Source organism: Odocoileus virginianus, chromosome 5, assembly GCF_023699985.2.
Source record: "Odocoileus virginianus isolate 20LAN1187 ecotype Illinois chromosome 5, Ovbor_1.2, whole genome shotgun sequence".
Classification (NCBI taxonomy): Eukaryota; Metazoa; Chordata; class Mammalia; order Artiodactyla; family Cervidae; genus Odocoileus; species Odocoileus virginianus.
The window spans coordinates 32,487,381-32,510,599 of record NC_069678.1 but is presented as its reverse complement, the minus strand read 5'-3'; the positions used below and the strand labels follow the sequence as shown (position 1 = coordinate 32,510,599).

At 41.6% G+C, this 23,219-nt stretch overlaps 1 protein-coding gene across 6 annotated transcripts in view; it reads right to left on the bottom strand.

Moving 5' to 3' along the window:
* Positions 1 to 18,304, bottom strand: part of PLPPR5 (phospholipid phosphatase related 5) — a 124,147-nt gene extending 105,843 nt beyond the window's left edge. For 4 of the 6 annotated variants that reach the window (XM_070467747.1, XM_020911961.2, XM_070467746.1 and 1 more), the window contains exon 1: positions 16,998 to 17,234. In XM_070467747.1, the coding sequence (XP_070323848.1) occupies positions 16,998 to 17,234 (237 nt within the window). Of the gene's footprint in view, positions 1 to 16,997; positions 17,235 to 17,645; positions 17,724 to 18,214 lie in introns of those variants that run through there. The other 2 variants (XM_070467748.1, XM_070467749.1) reach the window with 2 other exon arrangements.
* Positions 18,305 to 23,219: the final 4,915 nt, after the last annotated feature.

Genomic DNA, 23,219 nt, shown 5'->3' with positions numbered 1-23,219 from the left:
AATTCTGTTGCCTCACATCTGTTGTTTAAACTTGGCTCAGAATCAATTTCTGAGCCTCTGATCACTGCCTACTGGGAAGGATTCCTGTTCTCCACTGCTCGTGATCCTAATTTGGGCTGCCAAGCCCCATAGCCCCAGACTGTGTGTCTGGGGCCTCATCTCAGCACCCTGTTCTGTCCCCTTGACTCTCTGGATGTGCCTATTCAGACCAGCCTGCCTTTTCTTGCTCAGGACGCCTTCCTCCATACCACCACCTCTTTGCTTCCCAGCACTGCCCTGCCCTGCCCTGCTTCTCAGTGCCCCAGTTCCAGGCTGCCATCCTTTTGGTAAACCTCGATCAGGACAGGTCCCTGATGAATAAGTGACCCTCTATTAAAACTGCCTGCAAGAAGCCTGCCTACCTGCAATCCAAGCTGCCATCCTTGCTTTAGTCATACCAGTCCTAAATGTACTACCAGCTCCCCCATCCTCTGTTACCAAACCCATATGGGGCATCAGGGAGGCTCTAGACCCCTTTTCTTTTGGGAGAAAACAAACAAACAAATGAACATTAAAATCCTGTGGTCTTTCTGAACCTCCCACTTCTTTTTACTTATGCCCAGCTTTTCCAGACTTGGCCAGCTTGTATATTGCCAAAGCTTTGGCTGCTGCATTCTTGACACGCCATTAACCTGACTCCTTTTACATGCTTCCTTTGCAACCTTCAATGTGTTTCCTCTTTACAAATCCCTTTAAGTTCTCCCTTCAGGTGGATGAAACCAAGACACTAACACACTCACATCATAAAATTTATGCAAATCCAATTAATCCAATCAAAGCTTGTTTGTGTAAAAGCCTGTCTTATGTGCTCTTTAAAGTCATTTCCCATGAATGGAAATCTTAATTAGATGACTAAATTTAGAAGGCTAGAGCATCTTGCAAGAAAAGCAAGCACATTTAATCCTTAATGCCATAAACTAGAAAATCTGAGCTTCACCTACCAAGAATAGCACAGTTCCATTACATATAAATTTCAACCTGTGCTTTTTAAAAGAACTGCACGAGCATGTCCTCACATTTCTAGAGCAACATGTAGATGCATATTTTTCACTTCACTATCCAATTGAAAATGAGGAGATTGAAGACATTTACTACACAGATGAACACACCTGTTAAGTAATTTATAAAATGCAAGTTAAAATGACCTCATTATAGAAGCAAAATGCAGCAATAGTAACAAAAATATCCTAGCCAATTTTAATTGTGCATACTAACATAAGCTTTTGCAATTGTACAAATTTAGCACTGTCCATGTTGCAAGTAATGATTTAATATTATGTAATATATGTGTCTGCGGAGAAGGCAATGGCAACCCACTCCAGCACTTTTGCCTGGAGAATCCCATGGACAGGGGAGCCTGGTAGGCTGCAGTCCATGGGGTCGCTGGGAGTCGGACACAACTGAGCGACTTCACTTTCACTTTTAACTTTAATGCATTGGAGAAGGAAATGGCGATCCACTCCAGTGTTCTTGCCTGGAGAATCCCAGGGACAGCGGAGCCTGGTGGGCTGCCGTCTATGGGGTCGCACAGAGTTGGACACGACTGAAGCGACTTAGCAGTAGCAGCAACATATGTGTCTGAAGGGTTAACTTCTTAGTTAAAATCAGTTACAGAAATAGTTACTTTGTAAGACAGGCAGATTTAGATGTCACATTTTGCAGATAGATTAAGTGAGCCTAGAGGTTAAACAGTATATCACAGGTTTATCTCTACAAGCTGATAAGGGCATTTTTACTTCAAACCCTTGAGTATTACTGTAATGTACTTTTTACTAAACATCCTTATGTTCTGAACCTAATTACCTTTCTATTCCAGATACTCTTAGAGTTTCTTCACACAAGAAGGTTTCTCGAGTCTAAAAGACTTTGTTCTTTGCTTGGAACACCCTTGCCTCACTTACCTGACTAGCTAACATCACCTCCTCTCAGAAACATCTTTCATGCCTTCTTCCCTTTCCCTCATCCCAGCTCACTGTCTGTTATCAGGATTAGGATATTTCAACTCTTCACCTACATGGAACTTGAGTTCCTTAAGAATGGAGATTCTTTCTTTCATCTTTGAATATGTAGAGCCCCTGACATCACAAAGCCTTGTCCAGGGAAGTCTAGCAAATGTTTCCTAAAGAATAAATGAGGAATGAATTACCAAATACCAGATCACTGTGCTTTAAAGTGATTAGGAGTAGGCTATTTCCTTTGTAACCATTGGATTCTTTGGAGAGGAACTAATTTGCACTTGTTTGATATTTCACCCTAATTGGGAAATCCTGAATTTCAATGAAAAGTATCCATAAACAGTAAAATCCAAATTTCATTTTCCTGGTTCCTTCTGAAGTTAATTGAAGTTGTAAGTGATTCTGCCTGAACCAGAGCACTGAATCTTCCTTTACTCATTAATGTCATTCTCTAAAGCACCACTAATTTTTATCACTCTCCAAGGAAAGAAACTCCTCTCAAAAATAGTTCCATGTATTGAGTCAAATGTTTCAACTCTTAATCTATAATTACTAATGAAAATGTACAGAGTATGATTCAGACACCCTGAGTGACAATAAAATCTTGACTCATCTCATTTAGAAACCCTGCTAGCGATGATCTGAATCCTACTTGAGAACACCAAAAAAGTTTTCTAATTTACCAAACATGCAAACTTCACGTGTGAAATGTATTGGTGGTTTAATTTACCAAATAGCATGGAAGATGATATGCTCTTTAAATCAACCAATTTGTTTTGAGAAACATAAAGGTCTGAAAATAGAGAAAATATCACATGCGATGAAGAAAGGGCATATGCTACATAAATAGCTTATATGTGTGGTGTTAGTCATGTCCAACTCTTTGAGACCCCATGGACTGTAGCCCGCCAGGCTCCTCTGACTATGGAATTCTCCAGGCAAGAACAGAGTGGGTACCCATTCCCTGCTCCCTGGGTCAGGAAGATCCTGACCAATTTGTTTAGAGAAGCATAAAGTGCTGAAAATAGAAAAAATATCACATTTTGAACCAGTGTCTCCTGAATTGCACTCAGATCCTTCACCTTCTGAGCCAGGGAAGCCCACATAAATGCTTAAGTAGTGATGATTCAGAGTAATAAAAATTTAATTGTGCCTTGGACAATTAAGGACATGGGGGAAAAGACATAGTAGTTACAAAGGCAAAATCTGATGATGTTAAAGATTTTTACAACAAATGATAGATGTTTGAAATATTCTCCACACGAAGTAGACAAGATTTATTTTGAACTACATTCTATGTGTGTGTGAGCTTGGTCACACAGTCACGTCCAACTCCTTGTGGCCCCATGGACTACACAGCCCACCAAGCTCCTCTGTCTGTGGAATTTTCCAGGCAACAATACTGGAGTGGAGTGCCATTTCCTACTCCAGCAGGTATTCCTGACCCAGTGATCGAACTCATGTTTCTTAGGTCTCCTGCATTGGCAGGTGGATTCTTTACCACGAGGGCAACCTCTTTGAAAACATGAAAAAGTTGAGTGTATGGGAAAATATTTGAAATTAGAGATGACTGGCAAGTAAAGTTAAATCATAAAGATAGGTTTTAGAAAAATAATTTGGACTTTATGGTTTAAGTATCTATGAATAGGTACCCCAAATAATTTTAATTTATACTTCTCTAATTCTCTTAAAACACACAAATCATTACTTATATCTACTATTTGAAAGGCATTATATTGGGCATTATGTGGTGAACAAGAGTCAAAGATATACAAGACATATTTGCTCTTCTATAAGAATTTATAATCTTTTGATGGCCATAATATTTGCATGTAATTAACCACAATGCATAGACATGTAGTATACTACATTGTATAGGCTACCTACAGCTGTAAAGATTTTATTAGTCATTTGATTCCAAGACGGCAAATCTGATCATACGTTGCGCAGAATTCTGTCTTAAAGGCTGAACTCCTAGATCAGACTCAGAGAGAAAGAGCCACAATCTCTTAGCAATGTTTGCCGTGGTCATGGGAGGAGCAGTGTACATTGCCATACCGTATTTTTGCCTACTTGGTGACAAATTTAATCTACTTCCTTTATAGATAACATAACTGACCACAAGATGACTATACTGATCCCAAGGTGAAAGCATTAAGAAAAAGAGAGTATAAAAGATTTCTGCTCTATTTGCCAGGAGTGCAAGTACATATGAAATATACTATTTGGTACTGGCGCCATGCTTTAAAAACACAGGACATCTGAGAAAAGTCAGATGTGAGTGGCCAGAATGGTAAAATGGGACTCAAATTCATGCTGTGTCAAGCTGAAGACCGTAAATCTCAAGAAGAGTCAAAGAACTGAAAGATAACTTCATACACTGGGCTCCCCTGGTGGCTCAGACTGTAAAGAATCTGCGTTCAATGCAGGAGAACCAGGTTCGATCCCTAGGCCGGGAAGATCCCCTGGAGAAGGAAATGGCAACCTACGCCAGTAATCTAGCCTGGATTCCATGAACAGAGGAGCCTGGTGGGCTGCAGTCCATGGGGTTGCAAAGAGTTGGACACGACTGATCAACTAACACTTTCACTGGGAAACCATCTAGGTTGTTCCTGTGGCTTCAAAAGGTGAGAGATCACTAAGCAGAAGACAAGGAGACAGGCTTTCACTGTCAAGGTAGAGTGTCCTAACAGCCAGACTGGTTTCACGCACAGAAACGGCTTCTCTGGGAGCCACGAGTCTGTTTTCTGCCCTGAGTGGAGTTAACACCAGTTATCTAATGTTACAGTGGCCAAAAAGCTATGTGGCTTTCTCAAGGTCTCCAAAGTAGCAACTAGCAGAGAAGGAAGGCAACTCAGGTCACTTGCCAGTCAGATCAGTGAGTCACTGCTCCTTTTATTTATTTATTTTAATTTCAGATCCATGAAACCTGCATATACAAAATTTATTAACAATTCTCTGCATTCACTAGTTCCATAAAACAGTACATTATGACTGTTGTTCCTTTTGTCTTGCTTTCTCTCCATCTCCCCACTCCACACCTGCAATTACTTCTGTTTCATGTAAGTATATAAGAGGAAAGAGTTATTTAAAAAGGAGTTTATAGGAAAGATTGCCATTGATTAGATGCATCAAGAGAAGTGTTAGGAAAAAGATGGAGTTGGGGCTGCCCAAATTAAAGAATAGAGATTGTTTAAATAGATGGAAACCAAGGGCAGGGAGAATCCCATAAAGCACAGAGCAGAGAACTGCACTTTCTTAGGCCACTGCTGTTTCACAGCAAACAGCACCACAGGACTGGACCAAGATTCAAGAGTATTTCTAAGTTTCTCCGAAAAAAAAAGGATTCAAAATATATAAATGTCTATCTTTTTCCCTGAAATAGATTGCTGAATAGTTATTCCATGACTCTAACTAGTTGCCAAACTGATGCCAAACTAGTATGCTAAATGTAGTAACTATGCCGTGAGTGCAGTTGTTCAATTATATAGTGTGACAACTATATTGTGCTATGTTGAAATCATATTATAAGAATTTAAGATCTGTGTATCAAAAATGGGTAGTTTTTTGTTATAGCCATTTGAAAGTTGCAAATGTAGTTTTACTTTTTGTCTGAAAAGATTTGATGTCAGCACAATAAAGGAAAGCATCATAGAACCAAATGATTTTGGTTAAATTAAATGCTTTTTTCCTAACCTGCTACTACCTCTTCACTATCACAGATTAAGTGTTAATGTAAATACAATATTCAATCAACAGTATAAATTCATAAAAAAGAAGCTATCAGAATAATCACATACTCTTCATCTCTATCTTTTAACTATTAATAATACTGCTATGCAGAACAATTTGTTGTAGGCACTCATAACCCCTCCCAGAGGTGACAAAAAATACGGTCCTGAGGAGGAGAACCATCTCTGTGTTAAAAGCGCATATGCAGGTACATCACTTCTGTGCTGTGGGGTCATGAGCTAGTTGATTAATCTTTCTGAGCCTCAGTGTCCTCATCTGTAAACTGGGATAACAACAGTGCCTATCCCTAATATCGTGAGGATTAAATTAGTTAACATGTCTAAAGTACTTACAAAGATTGATGTTCACCAAGTGCCTCTATATGTCCTGCTATTGGTGTAGTTTCTCACTAGCTGCGTGGCCTTGGGCAAGTCATGTAATCTCTCTGGCCATTCATTTGGAAATTAGGAGATGAAACTAAATGATCTCTAAGGCCTCTTTCATGATGAAAAAGTTCCAGCTACAAAGAAGCATAATCTCTCTCACAATGGGTTCACAAATCTTTTCCAAAAATGGAGTGGCAGAAAAAGCCTGTCAGTGTGGCTTGAATAAAGTATCTACTGGATTCCTCTATCTGTATTCTAGACTGAGCCCCAGGAAAAAGGAAAAGGGGACCCCAAGGAACCATGTGATGGAGCCAGTGAGAAGAACAAACAAAGGCCTCTTTGTGAGACCAAAAGGGTTGTCACGTAGTTTTGACTAAGTCTCTTCATTCATTTGAGTAACTCAGCAAAGCCCACGCTGGAAAGGCACGTGTGAAGGAAGAGGTCATTGCCACCAACCCGAAGATAGTGGTTTGTTTTTCAACTGGAAATGTCAGGAGCTCATTTTAAATTACAAGATGAGGCCCCAGGTGCACTGCCTTTATCCAAGACTGCTCAATTTTGATGTTTGGGAGAACATGGCGAAATACAGGATATTTCTCAGTGTCAAGAGCACTTCTGTGCAACCCAGTGTGAGAAAAAGCTAAATCTGAAATCTTGATTAAAAACCTCGATAGGAAAGTACAGTTTCTGCCGGCACTGCTGAGAGCACCCTTAAAAAAGGGATCATTATGCTCTAAATGCAATACACAATTTCCACAACATAGAAGTTCTGGTTGTATCAACACATGTCCTTAGAGAGGAAATGCCGTAAGTTACTTTGGTAACTGTAGATATGTCAAGACTACATTTGTCTTTAAGTGCCCCATGATTTCATGAGCCTTTATTTCCTGAGATTGTTTTGAGAGATTTAGAGAAGGGGGAAATTAGCTTTAATCCTGTTTTTGGAATTTGGAGCAAGTCAAGCAATCTCTATGAGTCTTGTTTTCAAGGTAAGCTACCCATGGAAAGTACTCAACAAATGTTTGCTCAGGGAAAGAAGGAAAGAGGAGGGAGAGAAGAAGGAAATCCCAATAGTCACAAGAGTTTTATCAGAAACGTCATATACCGAAGAGGCTGCCGTAAATCTTTTTGCCATCATATGTTAATTAACAGGGGTTCTCAGGCGGCACTAGTGGTAAAGAACCTGCCCACCAAAGCAGGAGGCGTAAGAGACACAGGTTTGATCCCTGGGTTGGGAAGATCCCCTGGAGGAGGGCATGGCAACCCACTCAAATATTCTCACCTAGAGAATCCCATGGACGGAGGCTATAGTCCATAGGCTCACAAAGAGTTGGACAGAACTGAAGCAACTTGGCATGCATGCATGTTAATTAACAACTAAAGTAGCATTGTTGATAAATATATATATATATATTTTTTAATTGATCAAAGAAGAGACTTTTAGTTAGCATGATAAATGCTAAAAAAGGACGCTTGGTGAAATTCAAACTATGCAGATTGGCTAAAATAGTTTGGAAATACTTCCTATCCTTGAACAAACAAGGTATAAAACTCCTGCAAGGCCTGCAACCTATAGCCCTCTGACTTGTTCCCAACGGACAGGGGTATTTCTGCTTGAAGTGTGTCAGTTAGGGGACACAGAATCATACCTTGACTATGCTTCTTTTCTATATATCTTTCATATAAGGTTTATACACTTAAAATACCTCAAAGGGCAGAGACCTGCCAGAGAACAGAGTGAAAGGACTATTTTGCCTGTTTTAATGAATGGTTATTAAGTGTGTGCTCAGCAGAATTTGGTTATTACAACCTCATCATCACAAACTTCAATTAGTCCCTGGATAATTTATCTACCCAAAAATAACCAAAGAGCTGGACATGATGAGTCAGATTGTAAAACTCTGACTTTGAGATGCTCAAATCTAGTGATGGAAACATGAATAAAAATAAATACAACATAAAGCACAATATAAGATTTTTTTAATGCCATAATGTGCTAAAGAGGTGGCACAGGTGGCAAAGAACCCACCTGCCAATGCAGGAGACTTAAGAGATGTGGGTTCAGCTCCTGGGCCAGGCAGATACCCTGGAGAAGGGCATGGCAACCCACTGCAATATTCTTGCTTGGAAAATCCCAAGGACAGAGAAGTCTGGTGGGCTATAGTACACAGGCTTGCAAAGAGCTGGACACAACTGAAGCAACTTAGCACACATGCACGTGCTAAAGACACGAAGGAATCATTGAGGTGAATGCAGCTATCTCATCTACGGAAAAACATCAGCTCACACGAGTTGGTGCTTGGTCTGAAAGGATACAGAGGAAAGTTCCAGAAATTTTCTTTTCTTAGGAGAAGGGTGGGGAGCACTATAAAGGTTAGAAGCAAGGGAGACAATGAATTCATACACAAAATTATAAATTTATTAAATACCAAACACACACACACACTTCCATTCACACATGTTCTCTCAGTGAGAAAAGTCCACCAAAAGACTGTCTTTAAAGTTTAAAATGCACCTGATCTGGAAAATAATCTCAAGATTCTGTTTTCACCAAAAAAAAAAAAAAAAAGGTGATTTTCCTGACAGTGATTCTCAAACTACATCTGTCATAATAAGACTAAAAAAGTAACCAGCCTGCTGAGTGAAAACTGGCATTCTCAGAAATAGTTTAAATATTACTGAATATAGAACTCCATTTCACATGTTATATTCAGATAAAATATCTCCCACCAAAATGATATTCCTATGATTTACCAAAGGCTGTCAAAAAGATCTTCCTAACTATAGGTTAAGATCTCTGACCTCAGAACTTGCCTCCTCCATTTATCTACATGGAACGTTGAGCTGGGAAAAGCAAGTTCTATTGGCTATTCCAGGTGGCTCAGTGCTAAAGAAATTTGCCTGCCAAGGCAGGAGACACGAAAGACACAAGTTTGATCCCTTGGGTCGGGAAGATCCCCTAGAGTAGGAAATGGCAACCTACTCCAGTTTTCTGCCTGGAAAATTCCATGGACAGAGGAAACTGGCAGGCTATACAGTTCATGGGGTTCCAAAGAGTTGAACACAACTGAACACGCATGCCATGGCCATTTGGCTATTCCACTGGTCTTAGAAACCAATGAAGGTTTATCTTTGAACACAGATTTTAAATTCCCCTTTTTATGCCTGGTTGTAAATGAACTCATACATTTACAAGCATAAGGCTACTGTAAAGTGCACGGTGATATATAATCAAGATGCTTTAACTCTCCCCTGTCTTCTAGGAATGACACCATTTATGCTGTCAGTCAAACTGGTGGGCAATCGTAGGTAGCCAGGAGAGAACAAGACTTGAAGTAATTGATTCAGATCCCAGTGGAGCAAACTGCTTAAGCTCCTCAGATGTGTTACCACACATAGTACCTAAAAGAGTTACTATGCAGAGTTAACGATTTACCACTTCCATTCAACAGAAATGATTAAGGGCAACATCCTTTTGCCATGTACTACCAATAGGTGTCACTGGCATTTATGCTAAAAAAAGCAGCTATCACTTACTATTTCATGCATGTTTATATTTAATTCTTAAAAGGTATGGGAAGTATCATCATTTCAGTCTTAGAGACAAAAAAGTTGAGGATAAGAGATATAATTTCACACAGTGTCTGAACTGTTGAAGGGCAGTGAATATGCCCCCCTTGTTATATATGCCAAGTAATAGCATTGTGCCTAGCACACAGTAGATGCATTGTTATCATTCCAAACTTACAAATAATGACTTTTGGGCACAGTTCTAACTTAAAAATTAATATGATACAATGCAAACTTAACAGATGGTATCAACACTGCTCCCTGGAAACATTATTTCTTTCAAATTACACAAACGAATGGGATGACTCTTTATAATAATCTTGAAAATAAGAGCTTACTGAAATATTTTGAAAGACAGCATTGGGTATTTGAATTATGTGCTATAATAATTAGGCCATTTCATACTGTTGGCTTTTTATTTTTGCTATTCTCTCTACAAGAAACTAAGAAAAGAAGTATAAAAACCTCACTCATTTTTCTACTCCACCGAGTAAGTGTACTGGGCTGGCAAAGCCATTCCATCAGCAATATAACCATCTCCAATGACCAAGAAGCTAGATAACCCATGTAATCTGCTCATGTTATGTTTTCCTTCTATGCATGCAGTGATTTATTGTCTCTAACATGCATTTACACCCACTTGATCCTCAAAACTCGCTCTGAAAGACACGAAAGATGGGCAGGAATAAGTCAACATTTTTTCAGATAAGGCAACTACAGCAGAGAAGCCACAGGGATAATGAGTGACAGAGGATGGAGGGGATGAGGGGGAAGGGGGAGGAGGAGGAGGAGGGGATGAGGGGGAAGGGGGAGGAGGAGGAGGAGGGGATGGGGGGGAAGGGGGGAGGAGGAGGAGGAGGGGATGGGGGGAAGGGGGGAGGAGGAGGAGGAGGGGATGAGGGGGAAGGGGGGAGGAGGAGGAGGAGGGGATGGGGCGGAAGGGGGGAGGAGGAGGAGGAGGGGAGGCAGGGGGAGGAGGAGAGGAAAAGCAAAAGCCAGCTGGTTTTCAGATTTCTGACCCCCCAACAATCTCTTAATCAGCATGCCAAGGGGAGGGGATAAATGAAAAAAAGAGACTATCAAAGGAATGCAGGGAGCGAGAAGGGAAAGACGGAGGATGGATATGAATGAATGAATATGAATGAGAATATCTAAGTAAAGAAAAGCCCTCAGAGACATGAGGAGGAGTTTGAACAGAGTCATAAATCCTCAAAGTGTAGTTCTTAACTTTTAGGAATCTTGGGCATTTCTGACAATCTGATAAAGCCACGAGGCTCTTACTAGAAAAATGCATACATACATGCACACACATATGGGCACACATACATACATATGGTATTTTATACCACAGTTTCAGTGTGTTCACTACTCCTCCCAAATCTAGTGCTAGGGTCCACTTTAAGAAACATGTCTTAGATGCAGAGGACGCCTCAGCTCTCCGTGCACCGCTGTTTGCAGATCTAGAACCAGAGGGTTCCACAGAAAAGCAGGTGCCCGCAGCACCATACCCATGTGTGCCATAGAGATAAGAAATGTGGCTGCAGATCAGAACAGAAACAGCTTTGAATCCCTCCTGTTGCCACCCACCTTTCCACGACATTTCAAGCTTGATAGGAAACAAATCAATTTCCTACACTACACATTGAAACCATTATCTACTCTGGAACACAAAGTTTCCCATCAAATCAGAAAAAAAAAAAAAAAGAAAAGAAACCAAAGATAAAAGGTTTGACAAAAATTTGACCCTTTCAGTATGGAATCCCTATGACTAATTATCTTTAAAGATCTGTTTGACATGTAAGGATAAAGGTACATTACAAAATAACTAAATATACAGGCTTTGACGATTCTGGCAGTCACTGAAGGACTCTGGACTGATCATCTCACCTTTTTACATCCAAGTCTCCTTCATAAGTTTACTGTGAAGATTAATTATATTAATGGATTGAAAAAATTTAATACAAGTCTGACATCTAATCTCAGTAAATGTTTCATTTCTCACTAAAAAGTGGGCTTAATGATAGTGTGTATGTTTAAAGAAAGTATTATGTTACTATGGTGAGCATTAAACAAAGGAACACATTAAAATTATGTTACACAGTGTCTGGTGCGTAGGAAATATTAGCTAGTGTTAGCCTGCTGAAGAAATGAAGGAGTTGTCAAAGGCAGAAATCACTGACTGGATTGGAAGGACAGAGGTCTGATTGAATTTTACTGTTTTTGCTACTCAGGCTCCCCAATTTTGTGCGTAATGGATAGAACTAGGTGGCTTCTGTCCACCTCGAATATTTTATCAGCCCTGGAGCCCCTAACAAAGGTATTTGGCTAGGCTTCTTAAATAGGTTGCCTTGATTAATTATCCCCAAACCTTGGGAGGACTAGTGGTAGCTAACACATATACAGCTGGGCACTAATCTGATATTTACATACATTAACCAATTTCATACTCATAAGATCTCCATTTTACATAAGAAATGGGCACAGAAGGACAGGCTCAAGTTCACATAGCTAGAAAGTGGCAAATCTGGGCTTGCAATCTGACCCCAGAATTGTGATCTTAACCTCTACAGACACTGCCTCTCAGGAAGCAGCTGTTTAATCCTTGGTTTATGAATAAGTAAAATTTCCCAAGTTCACATCAATAGTGAGAAAAAGCAGGATAAGAATTCAGACCTAATGCCAATATCTGTGCTTTTTCTCCTGCCCACACCACAGAAGTATAGTGTATTCTGGGAGTAGAGACGGGCAGAGTTAGGAGTGAGCACCCAAGGCAAGATTCAAGGAAGGAGATGTCTGTGGGGAAGGTTCAAGTATTTAACAAGATGGAGCTCTGGATATGAGATATCTGTCTATCACCATCTACTTCCACCACATTTAGAAATGCAACATCCTTGGGATAGCAGCAGCAGCTCCATGCCTCAGTCTCAGAGCTGATGGAGCTTCCCGCGGATGCAGGCATAAAAAAATCAGAAATGTTCCCTCACTCTCAAACATGCCCAGCTCACTGTTGTTTTTCCAGTCTTCATTCTGGCTCTATGAAGAGGGATGGTTTAGCTTTGTCTCCTTCAGATCATCTGTGTTGCTCAAAGATCTAAGGAACAATAGGAGCTAGTGTAGTGGCCACTATATCCAAATGTAGAGAGCAGAAACCATTGTCATCACCAGGTCTTTTAATCAATGAAAAACACAGGTCCCGTATTAAGTTTACATCTGTAAATCCTGGAGGTGGTGTTTTTGTAAATGTTATACAGATCAAACTGAACAATACCTGTTTTAAAAGAGTTTGTAAACCATGTCATCTTTGTAAATGAGTCAAATTACAGGTGTTTCCTGAGAACACAATTAAAATAATAATATTTCACAACACAAAGTAGACCTGGAGATAAAGAGACTAAAATTATCTTACACGGATATTTAATAACAGAAGAGCCTTACACTACAGTCCCCAAAATGTCCTAAAACACCACCCATCACACAAGTCCCTACTCAGTTCCCAACAAATTGAGAAAAATTCAGCCTGGCATTCCAGGACTCGGTGCTGAGACCTTAGTCTTCGTCCTCAGCCACACACCCCTGTGTGCCCCGCACACCACTTTAGAAACAAGACCGACCACTCCCTGTTTCACAGGTACAAGCTGCATTCTCTCTACCAAGCATGCAGTTCATGTTCATACAGCTGCTTCTGTGACGTCCTGACTCAAACTCCATTTCAGCCCTCCTTCAAATCACATCGAAAAGCCACCATTTGTTTCAAGAACCCTTTCTCCCCCTCTTCAATTAAAAATGATCTTGTCCTCTTTGAACCACCAGGGGTCTTTGTGGTACATATATATGTGTGTGTGTATACACATACGTGCATATGACATTTCTATTATGGTGATTTATGACTTTTGGCATGGTTATCTACTTTCCCAACTTAGTGTGTAAACCCTTTAGGATCAGTGACCATAGTTTACTTCTGAAATTGCCTTTTTATAACCACTACTTTGGCTAATAGAGTGCATGCAACACAGGAATTCAATAAGCATTTACTGAATTACTATTTTGTTAATAATGTTAATTATAGAGTGATCTCCTATGGATGATCAACTATGAGCCAAGAATGATATTTACATATCATATCCCATTTAATATTCAAAATCCTGTGACTTAGAAAATCAAGAATTAAGGAGTTGTAAATTAGTTGTTACACAGCAATCAAGGTTACATAGCAAGTAGAATCTCCAACTCTTAACATAACAGCAGAATGCACTTTGAATCTGTCATACTCCAAACACGTACCCCAAGTCAACACTATATATAAGAGACAAAATGTAAAGAATATATTGCTTTTCACTTTTAGATAAATAAATTTGGCAAATTTGAAACCGAACCACTGATTGTGGTAGTGAGGAGAACTACTTTCCAAAATTAGTTTTAAGGATTAGAAATGAGTTTGAAGGTTAAAATATATATGTATCACATAGAATCTTTATCACTACAGTCCAAGAAATGTAGAAGATGGGGAAAGAGACCATTTGAGGCATTTGTTTAGAAGAATGATTTATGAGTAAGCTGAACTTGAATATTGTAATGGAAAAGGCACAGGTTTGACATAGTAGGGTTAAAATTCTGGGTGTAATGTTTTTAGGCTTGGTCCTTGGCAAGTTAATTAACCTTTCTAAATCTCAGTTTTCCCAAAGGTAGACAATAACAGCTTTCATAGGTAATTCAAGTATTAGATACATATAGGGAATACAAGGGCTTCCCAGGTGGTGCTAGTGGAAAGAACCCGCCTGCAAGTGCAGAAGACATTCACAGATGCGGGTTTGATCCCTGGGTCGAGAAGATGCCCTGGAGGAGGGCATGGCAGCCCACTCCAGTATTCTTGCCTGGAGAATCCCATGGACAGAGGAGCCTGGCGGGCTACAGTCCATGGGGTCGCAGAGTAGGACACGACTGAAGAGACTTAGCACGCACGCACAGAGAATAAAATCCAACAGATGACACGTATTGCTATTATTGCTACTAATATTACTATTATTAGTAATATTGTTTTCATGAAGAGTGACTGGGCTAGGTCAGTGTTCTTGAGAGGAAGGGAAAGGCAGGGCTGCCATTACTGTTCCCAACCATTCACACCGAGAGAGTGACTCCTGGGAAGAGCAGAAGGGGAAACAGAGGCCAGCAGCACAGCCAGCCTCAAAAACCCAACACCGCCTTCTCTGCACACTGACTCCCAAATTCTCTCTTGTAACTAAAGAACTGAAAATCAAAACATGGAAATCAAGCTGGATCACTCCTTTTAAAATCTTGTGAGGTATATTCCAGATCCTCACCCTGGCAGCCTTTCTTAGCTTCTTTCAGAGAAAGTGTTCTCTGGAACTAGGACAAGCAGTAGGCATTTGGCATTAGGTCGCAGAGGCATCAAACACCACACCCACCATTTCATCTTCAGGTGCTTCTAGTTTATTATCTGATCCTTGGGGGCCTCAAATGTTAATTGAATGTATCTCCTGGAAGGGCTGCTCTGAGAAGTGTATGTGGCCCTGACTATTCAGTGCCAAGCACAAAGTAGGCACTCAATGATGACTAATGAATTCCCTTTCCCTTTAATAGCTCCCCCTAAGTGGAGAATAATCAAGTTCTTTGCGCAAATATGCTAGCATCTCTAAATGGCACCTGCCAATGGGGATGGATACTTGGATCTGAAAAGTGCTATCTCATTTAAATGAGGAACAGAATGGTAATTACCAAGGGACAATTTACAGACATTACTGATTATGGTTGTACCCAAACCAGTGTCCTAACAGTGACAGGCTTTTCTCTTAAAAAAAAAAAAAAAAAAAAATTCTTGAAAAATCCCTGAGCCATTTAGTCTCTTGAAAAACATGTGCCTTGGAAACCCAACATCTGCAGAAAGCAAAAGGGCCTGAGAATCACCAACTAATTTTTTCTCTTACAGCTTTTCAAACAAAGGAAAGAAAATAAACATGACACTGTATTTGGACTTTTTGGCATAGTTTAGCAAATTACAATGGAAAAAAAGACACACTTTGTGGTGCAAGGTCTAACACTTTTCAAACCAGTAAACTTGAGCTGGATTTGAAGTCAACTATCACAGTACCTGTGATAAAGTTACTTTTAAGTTACCAAGAAGTTTCTTGACTTGTTTATGGAATTCCAATATGGGTGGGAACTTATAATTATTTTGTAAATTATTGACTCATTTCCCCTGAAATCAAAGAAACCATGAGTATCCAAACCTTAGATAAAACAGATGTTCTTAACATTCATTACTGCAATTCAACCACTAAAAAAAAAGTACCTTTTCTTTCCCTCTTCATTTGTTATCTGTTGAGAGAGAAGGGAAGAAGCTACCACGGGAAGGGAACCTCCAACACTTTGACAATATTAAAGGAACCATATATTGTCTTCTTAAAAAACATCAATTCTCCTACCGATAACTTTGCACCACATTCACATAAGAAATTATTAAACGATTATTAGCTTAATAATTACATATGTATATGTGTGTGTATATATATTTATGTGTGTGCATGGGTGTCCGTAGACACACACACACACAGAAACACACACACACACAGTTCATAAACCCAAGAGACATTCTCAGAGAGGCTCCAGGGGAAAAGGACTTAAGCAGCCCAGGGAGTGGAACAGCCTTTAAATAAATCTAGTAATTTAAGCACAGCTCCCGCTTTTCAGCAAGCACTGCTTCTGGAGCCTCTTCATTTAAGAGTTCTCATATTCTTTTTTAGGGATTTGTTCCCTGATCAGCTTAGTGCCATTGGCTCTGCCTTCGAGAAAGCAAGCCGGCGGTAAAGCGGTCATATGCGCCCCGACCGTGGAAGCAGGAGTCCCTTCCACAACCCAGCAATTGCTCCCCGTCTCCCTCTCGCCGGCCCCGCGGCTGCTCGCCTTCCAGTCGCTAGGTGAGAGGCGGCGGCCAGCAGAACAAGGCCACAGAGTAGATGACCTCAAGATTCAACCCGCTAACTCACCTCCTCCCCAGCCCCGACTGCCACCCATCACCTCCTACAACCCCCTTCCCTCCCATCCCGCTTCGTGACACCCCACGCTGCAGCCACCGCGGGGTGCGGGGAGGCAGGGGCGGCCGCCGCGGAGAGCCGGGGGCTTCCTTCGCACCCACCCCCGACGCGCCCTAAAAGACTGTCCTCTGGGGAAGGGGCTGCCGGCAACTTGGAAGAACTTAGAAGGCAGAGGCTGAGGCGCCCGGACCTCGGCGCGGCCTCAAACCAGAAGGCGAGGGGCGGAAAAACGGGGTCGGGGCGAGGGCGACTGCCCCCGGGCTTACCACGAGCACGGGGACCCCGGCGGCCAGCGAGTACAGGAGCACGGGAGGCACGGCGCTGCTGTCCTCCGGGCCCGGGTAGGGCTTGCGGTAGGCGCTGTCGTGGCAGAAGAAGCCCTGCACGTTCACGGTGAACGTGTCCGTGTACTCGAAGTAGTACGCCAGCATCACCGTCCCTGCCATGATCACCATCTGGAAATAGAGCATGCTGCTGGTGAGCGCCGCGGGCCGCAGGGGCATGCACGCCCCCCGGGCCGGGCCGAGCCGAGCGTGCGGCGGACGGACCCCCTCCCGGGTCCGCCGAGGCAGCCACCCGGGGGCGCGGCGGCGGGGGCGGCCGGAGGACGAGGCGCGGGAGGCGGGATGGAGCTGCCGGAGGAAGAGGCGGAGGCAGGTCCGGGTTTCGAGGCGCCGGCGGGCTGCGGAGGCGGCGGCTACCCCCCGGACGAACCCCCGCTCCCCTCCCCGCCCCCTGCCCGCCGCTAGCGCCGCCCGCCCGGGCGCGGGGTCGCGCGGGAGGGCGGGGAGTCCCGGGCGGCTGGCAGCGGCCACGCAGGAGACGGTTCGCGATGCAGCCGCGCAGGACCGAAGCCCCCGGCCCGCCCGGCGGAGGGGCGGACCAGGCGGCGGCGGCGGCTGGGACAGCGGCACCTGTACCCCTCGGAGGGCAGACGCAGTGGAGCTGGAAAAGCTCCTCGCCGGGGTAAAAACCCAAAAGAGGGGGAGGGGAGGCAGCAGAGAAGGAGCTTCTAGAAACTCCCTTCTGAGGCAGCAGCTGGACGGTTTAGGAAACCCGCACAACGCCTGGGAAAACGGTGCGTGGATGCGTCTTCGGGGAGCCCCGCGAAGCGCAAAGTCCCGGTGCCGCGCAGCGACTTTCAGCCGGCGCTCCCTGGGATTCCTTAACCCCGCGCAGGACACACGCCCAGCGCTGGCTTCTAGGCGCAGAGAGAGGCATCATCTCAGAGGATTTTAGATTCGGAGTTTTCTCTGCCTCCTCCTCCAGTTGCCTAGGGCTTTGTATGTAAAAACAGAAATCTAGCTCCGGAGTTCCGGAAGCATCATCTCTTGTACAACGGCCCCTTCCTCGCTCACGTATTCTCCTCTGGCTTATCATCTCAGTTTCCCTTTATTAGATGCCTGTGAGACGAGGCATTGCACATTCCTAGGACCCAGCGGTGGCAGCCACTAGGGAAGGAAAAGCGGACCGTTTGCCTCACCTCGCTATTCCCTGAGTTCCCGGTATTGCTGCAATTCCCCAGGGGTCAAGTGAAAGGATCGGGAGACAGAGGGCTCACACGACAGGCATACAGAACCCTCCAATACACTGGCCATGCACGCGTGTGCGTGGGTATGTAAGTAGCAGTGCAACTGCATGTATGTAAAGAGCCCGTTCGTGTGCCATGTGTAACCCTGCCTGCAAGAGGAGGCAGCAGACTGAGGGGACTGGGGTGGGGGAGCTTAGGGGAACCTGACACTGCTTACCTTCCCCTCCAGAGAGAAGCTAGGAAGCCTGTATGCCAGGCGAGGGGGTGAAAATACTCCCTGAGCCCTGCTCTTCTCATTACAACGTGGAGTCAATCTAGCAGATTTCTAGAATATTCATTTTAATTGGTTGTAGCTTGATGAATTTTAGAGGTGGGCCTTTATCATCAGTAAAGAAACATTTTTAAGCGAAAAAGCCTTTTTAAATTTGGCAAATGATAGTTTAGGATGAGATAATAAAGGCAGTGTGAATTTAATGTAGAATATTTTACCTTCTACGTTGTTAGACATCATTTAATAACTGATTACTTAGTACTTACCAGATAAACAACACTTAACAACCTGTATAATAAACAGTTTTGGGCACTGGGCATAAACTGTTCCTAAATGGACAAAAAAGACATCGTATTGTGAAAATGTAATTACTGCAGAGATGCATGGTCTCGTGCTACCTTTAGAAAATCATTCTAAGGCTGTAAGAGTGTCTGAACTGCAAATCTGGTTCTAAATAGGAATCCCCCAAGCCTTCCTACTTAATAGATTTTTTTTTGAAGAATGGTGCTAATTCTAAAAGGTAGATTTTAAATGTAACTTTAGATTAAGGAGAGTCTTGTAGGTAATTTATTCAAATTAATGAAAACCTTCATTTTAACAAGTTAATTTAAATTCAAATTTAAAATGCATTGTAAGGCCTTTTACACAGTGTCCTAGTGTATTGTGTGACTAGTGGGGAAGCCGGTGGACACAGGAGCCAGGTGGGCTGTTGTCTGGTGGGTCGCAAAGAGTTGAACACAACTGAAGCGGCTTAGCATGCTCACACGTGTGCCTAGTACTATGCATAACAAGCAGTGCTGTTCACTGCTCTGTCCTCATCTCATCGTGAGCAGGGAAGGGTACATTGTACCATTCACAAAGGTATTTAATCTGAATAAATTAAGGACCTTACCCCTCTAAGCTTAAACAACAGGGAAGTGTTTTCACATATGAAATTGTTGTTAAGGTTAGAGAATCACCATCTTTATCTCCCTAGACAAACGTAGCCTGTATACTTATTTGAAACACAGGGCAACATAATAACACCAACTCAGGTCCTGCCTGGGTTCAAGTCATTCTACCACTTAACCAATTTGGGGAAACTGGGGAACATGCTGGACCTCTTCCTGCCTTAGTTTCATCACTGCTAAAATTGAGATGATACTGGTACTTACTTTACCAGGTTGATATGAGGATTATTGATGCTTATTATATCCGGCACATTGTGTTTAAATTCTATAAAATATACCCTAATCATACATGTTTCTAGCAGCCTTAACCCAGGCCACTCTAATACCCATTACCAGTCACTTCCTTCTCATTTTTTTGCTTGCAAAATGATTCTGGGTGTATCCATATTTCTGTAGGAATATCTGTTTTTCTGTAGATCTGTGAACATTCCATCTTCTGTTTCAGATGGTATCCATCTCAAGAATGAGATATTATTTTCCTTCAGAATTCTCAATATCTCCGTCATTTGTTCATGTTAGATGGTCAAATTGGTGTTGCTGACTGATTCGTGGTTGACTTACCATCCAGTGCTGAAATTCAAAGTTGATATGTTCTAAAGATACCAACATAAAATTTCTATGAATATTTGAGCAAATTGGTTATACATAGAAATGGTGTGAGGTGGATGAAAGAGCATGAGCAGTGTGCCCTGGGACTGGTTCCTTTCCTTTCCTGAGCCTGAGGTTTCTTAGAGACAAAATGAACTAATTTGTCTTACCTCTGGGCTTATTTTGACAATTAAATGAGAATATGTAAAGTGCCTGGCCCAAAGAAGTACTTATTTAGGATGTTTCTTCATTTTATTTTCTTATGAATCATTTAAGCTAATTCTTTTCCAAAATACGTATTTTAAATTTCAAAGAATCCTTTGGAACCCTGCCTTAATTATTAATTTAACTATCTGTTTCTAGATTAAAAACAGCACTATGCATCTTTAATCTTTTGGAATCTTGACCAAATTCTTAATTTAATTCCTAGGTCTATTATTGTGCTTTCAAATGTGTTGTAGCAGTCAGTCTTTCTTAACAAAAAAACAAAATTCTCCCCATCTTAGCTCCCACCAAATTGGATAATATAGGTCAAAAGTGTGGTATTTAGAGCTCTCTTATTTTCCAACTTCCAGTGATTCATATTGTATTTGTTTGTGCGTGACTTAACAACCACTCGATCCCACCATGTTTCTCCACCTATAAAACCATGATAAATACTGGGACGGATCTTGGGGAAATTATTTATCAATTCCAATACCTCTCATCCACTCACCACAATACTCATGCTCTAGTAGGAATTAGTAAGGTGCTAGACGGGCATAGGAAGATACAGTCCTTCTCTATATGGTTTGTAACTTTTCTTCTATAGATAAAAGACAGATATACAGAAAGTCAGGGTGGAGGTGGTCTTTAGATTGGCAGCAAGTGAAAAGACCATTTGAATAGTCCTTGGGAAGTCAAGTACTGAGTATTTGTGGGTAGCTAGATGAGTGAATGTATTCTTCTTAAGATTTAGAACCTCAGGTGCCTAACAGAGGGAAATAGGAAATGGACCTGGCTCCTCAATATTATGACCAAGTGGGTTCTGTACATCGAATCTATGCATATCGAGAGTCAAGAGTGAGATTCCCTGCTCAGGTTCAAGGATTTGGACCTCATTAATTTATAGACAGAATGTTTAAAGTTAGGACCCGGCTTTACTTATTACTAGATTTTATTTATTGTTAGGTTTATATCACAGCTATTTCTTTTTTTTTCCTACTTTTTATTTTGCATTGGAGTATAGCCGATTAACAATGTCGTAATGATTTCAGGTGGACAGCAAAGGGACTCAGCCATACTTATGCGTGTAACCATTCTCCCCCAAAGGGATTCTTCCCTGGTAGCCCTGTTGGTAAAGAATCTTCCTGCAGTGCAGGGGATCCAGGTTAAATCCCTGGGTCGTGAAGATTCCCTGGAGAAGAGAATGCAAACCACTCCAGTATTCCTGCCTGGAAAATCCCATGGACAGAGGAGACTGGTGGGCTGCAGTCTGTGTGATCACAAGAGTCGGACACAACTTAAGCGACTAAACCACCACATTCTCCCCCAAACTCCCCTCCCATCCAGGCTGTCACATAATATTGAGCAGAGTTCCATGTGCTATGCAGTAGGTTCTTGTTCCATTTTAAATATAGCAGTGTGTACATGTCCGTCTTAAACTAAGACTTAGAGAACAGACTTATGGTTCTTGGGAGAAAGGATGGGGAAAAGGTAAAAGGGGTAGTTAGGGAGTTTGGGATAGACAGAATGTTTTTGGCAGAGATGCCTGAGTATTTCCAAAGACCAAAAAAGGTGCAGAATTATAAACATTGTTTTCCTAGTGTTTAAGGTAACTCAGAGGTAAACCCAGGCATTTTCCTGATGTTTTCTCACTCCATGTACAACCGGAGATAAATAACATTACAATGTCAATGCATAGCTGAGATGATGAGGTATGAAGAATTCAGAAGGCTTTACATAAATTAGGGAAGCTCTCAAAAAAAAAATAGAGTCCTTCTTTTAAAAACTTCAAAAATCTGTGTTCACAGTGCTTAACCTGTGTTAGAGGTGTTTAAGGAGATTCACACATGTGACAAGTCACATGACTTTGCACTAGTGAGGAAGTTTGAATATTAACATACATATTAGTAGAAGATCTCATGGGAATAGATTTGGAAAAAGGCATATTTTAGGCCAGATAACTGCATTCAGAATAAGTAAGGGCATCTGGTAATTCTTTCTAATACCTACTGAATGGCAAAAGACAGTATCTTAACAGATCTTTATTGACGTGGATCTAGAAAATGAACAAGTGCACCAGTTTACTAATTTCAGGAGAGTTTGATATAGAGAACACCCCTGAAGCTTGAGTAAGAAATACAATGTAGGACTGGTTAACTCAAGAAATGTTGTGCTTAAACCCAGTCATATAAACTCAAAGAGACAACATCCTCAAAGTCAACCTAAAGAGAGCTAAGAACATTCGGGATTATACCTATGGCATTTTCATTTTTGGTGTCATAGTATACTGCATCCTCACAGAATGATTTTCAGTGCTTGATTTAGGAGGTAGCTTCTTTCTCAAGAAAACAGGAAGAGAAACCAGCTATAATAGTAATTTGTATGTCTGTCTTTGAGGTTCCAGCTGTAATAGGATGTTTATTTCAAAGGTTGGATGCTTTTGACCAGGAGAAGTGATACATATCTTCAACTAGGACCACTAAGAAATCTTGAAAGTGCCTCACTCTGTGGCTGTGTTACAGCTGTTCTAGTCTATACGTACAGTGTTTTAAGTTTTCACTTTCAAAAGAGTTGACACAAATGAAGCACATGTTTTATTAGAAAACCTAATTATATTTCACTGAAGGGAAAGGTATGAAATTGATGGGCCAAGTTAAAGCACAAAAAAATTATTAAATATTAAGGCTGGGAAATAAAAAAAAACCAACCAACATGCTGTTATTTAAAAGTATTATGTTATTATCCTATATTTAAAATTTAAATTATTAAGTCAATGAAAGTTATTTAGGACGTGTGGCTAATACTTAAACTGTATGCCCATGACAGTCATTTAGCCTCTCTGAATCTCAGTTTGCTCATCTGCAAAATTGGGCTAATGAATCTTTACAAAGCCATCAAATGGCTTATATTTATAAAATGCTTAATAAATATTAAAGCACTGGAC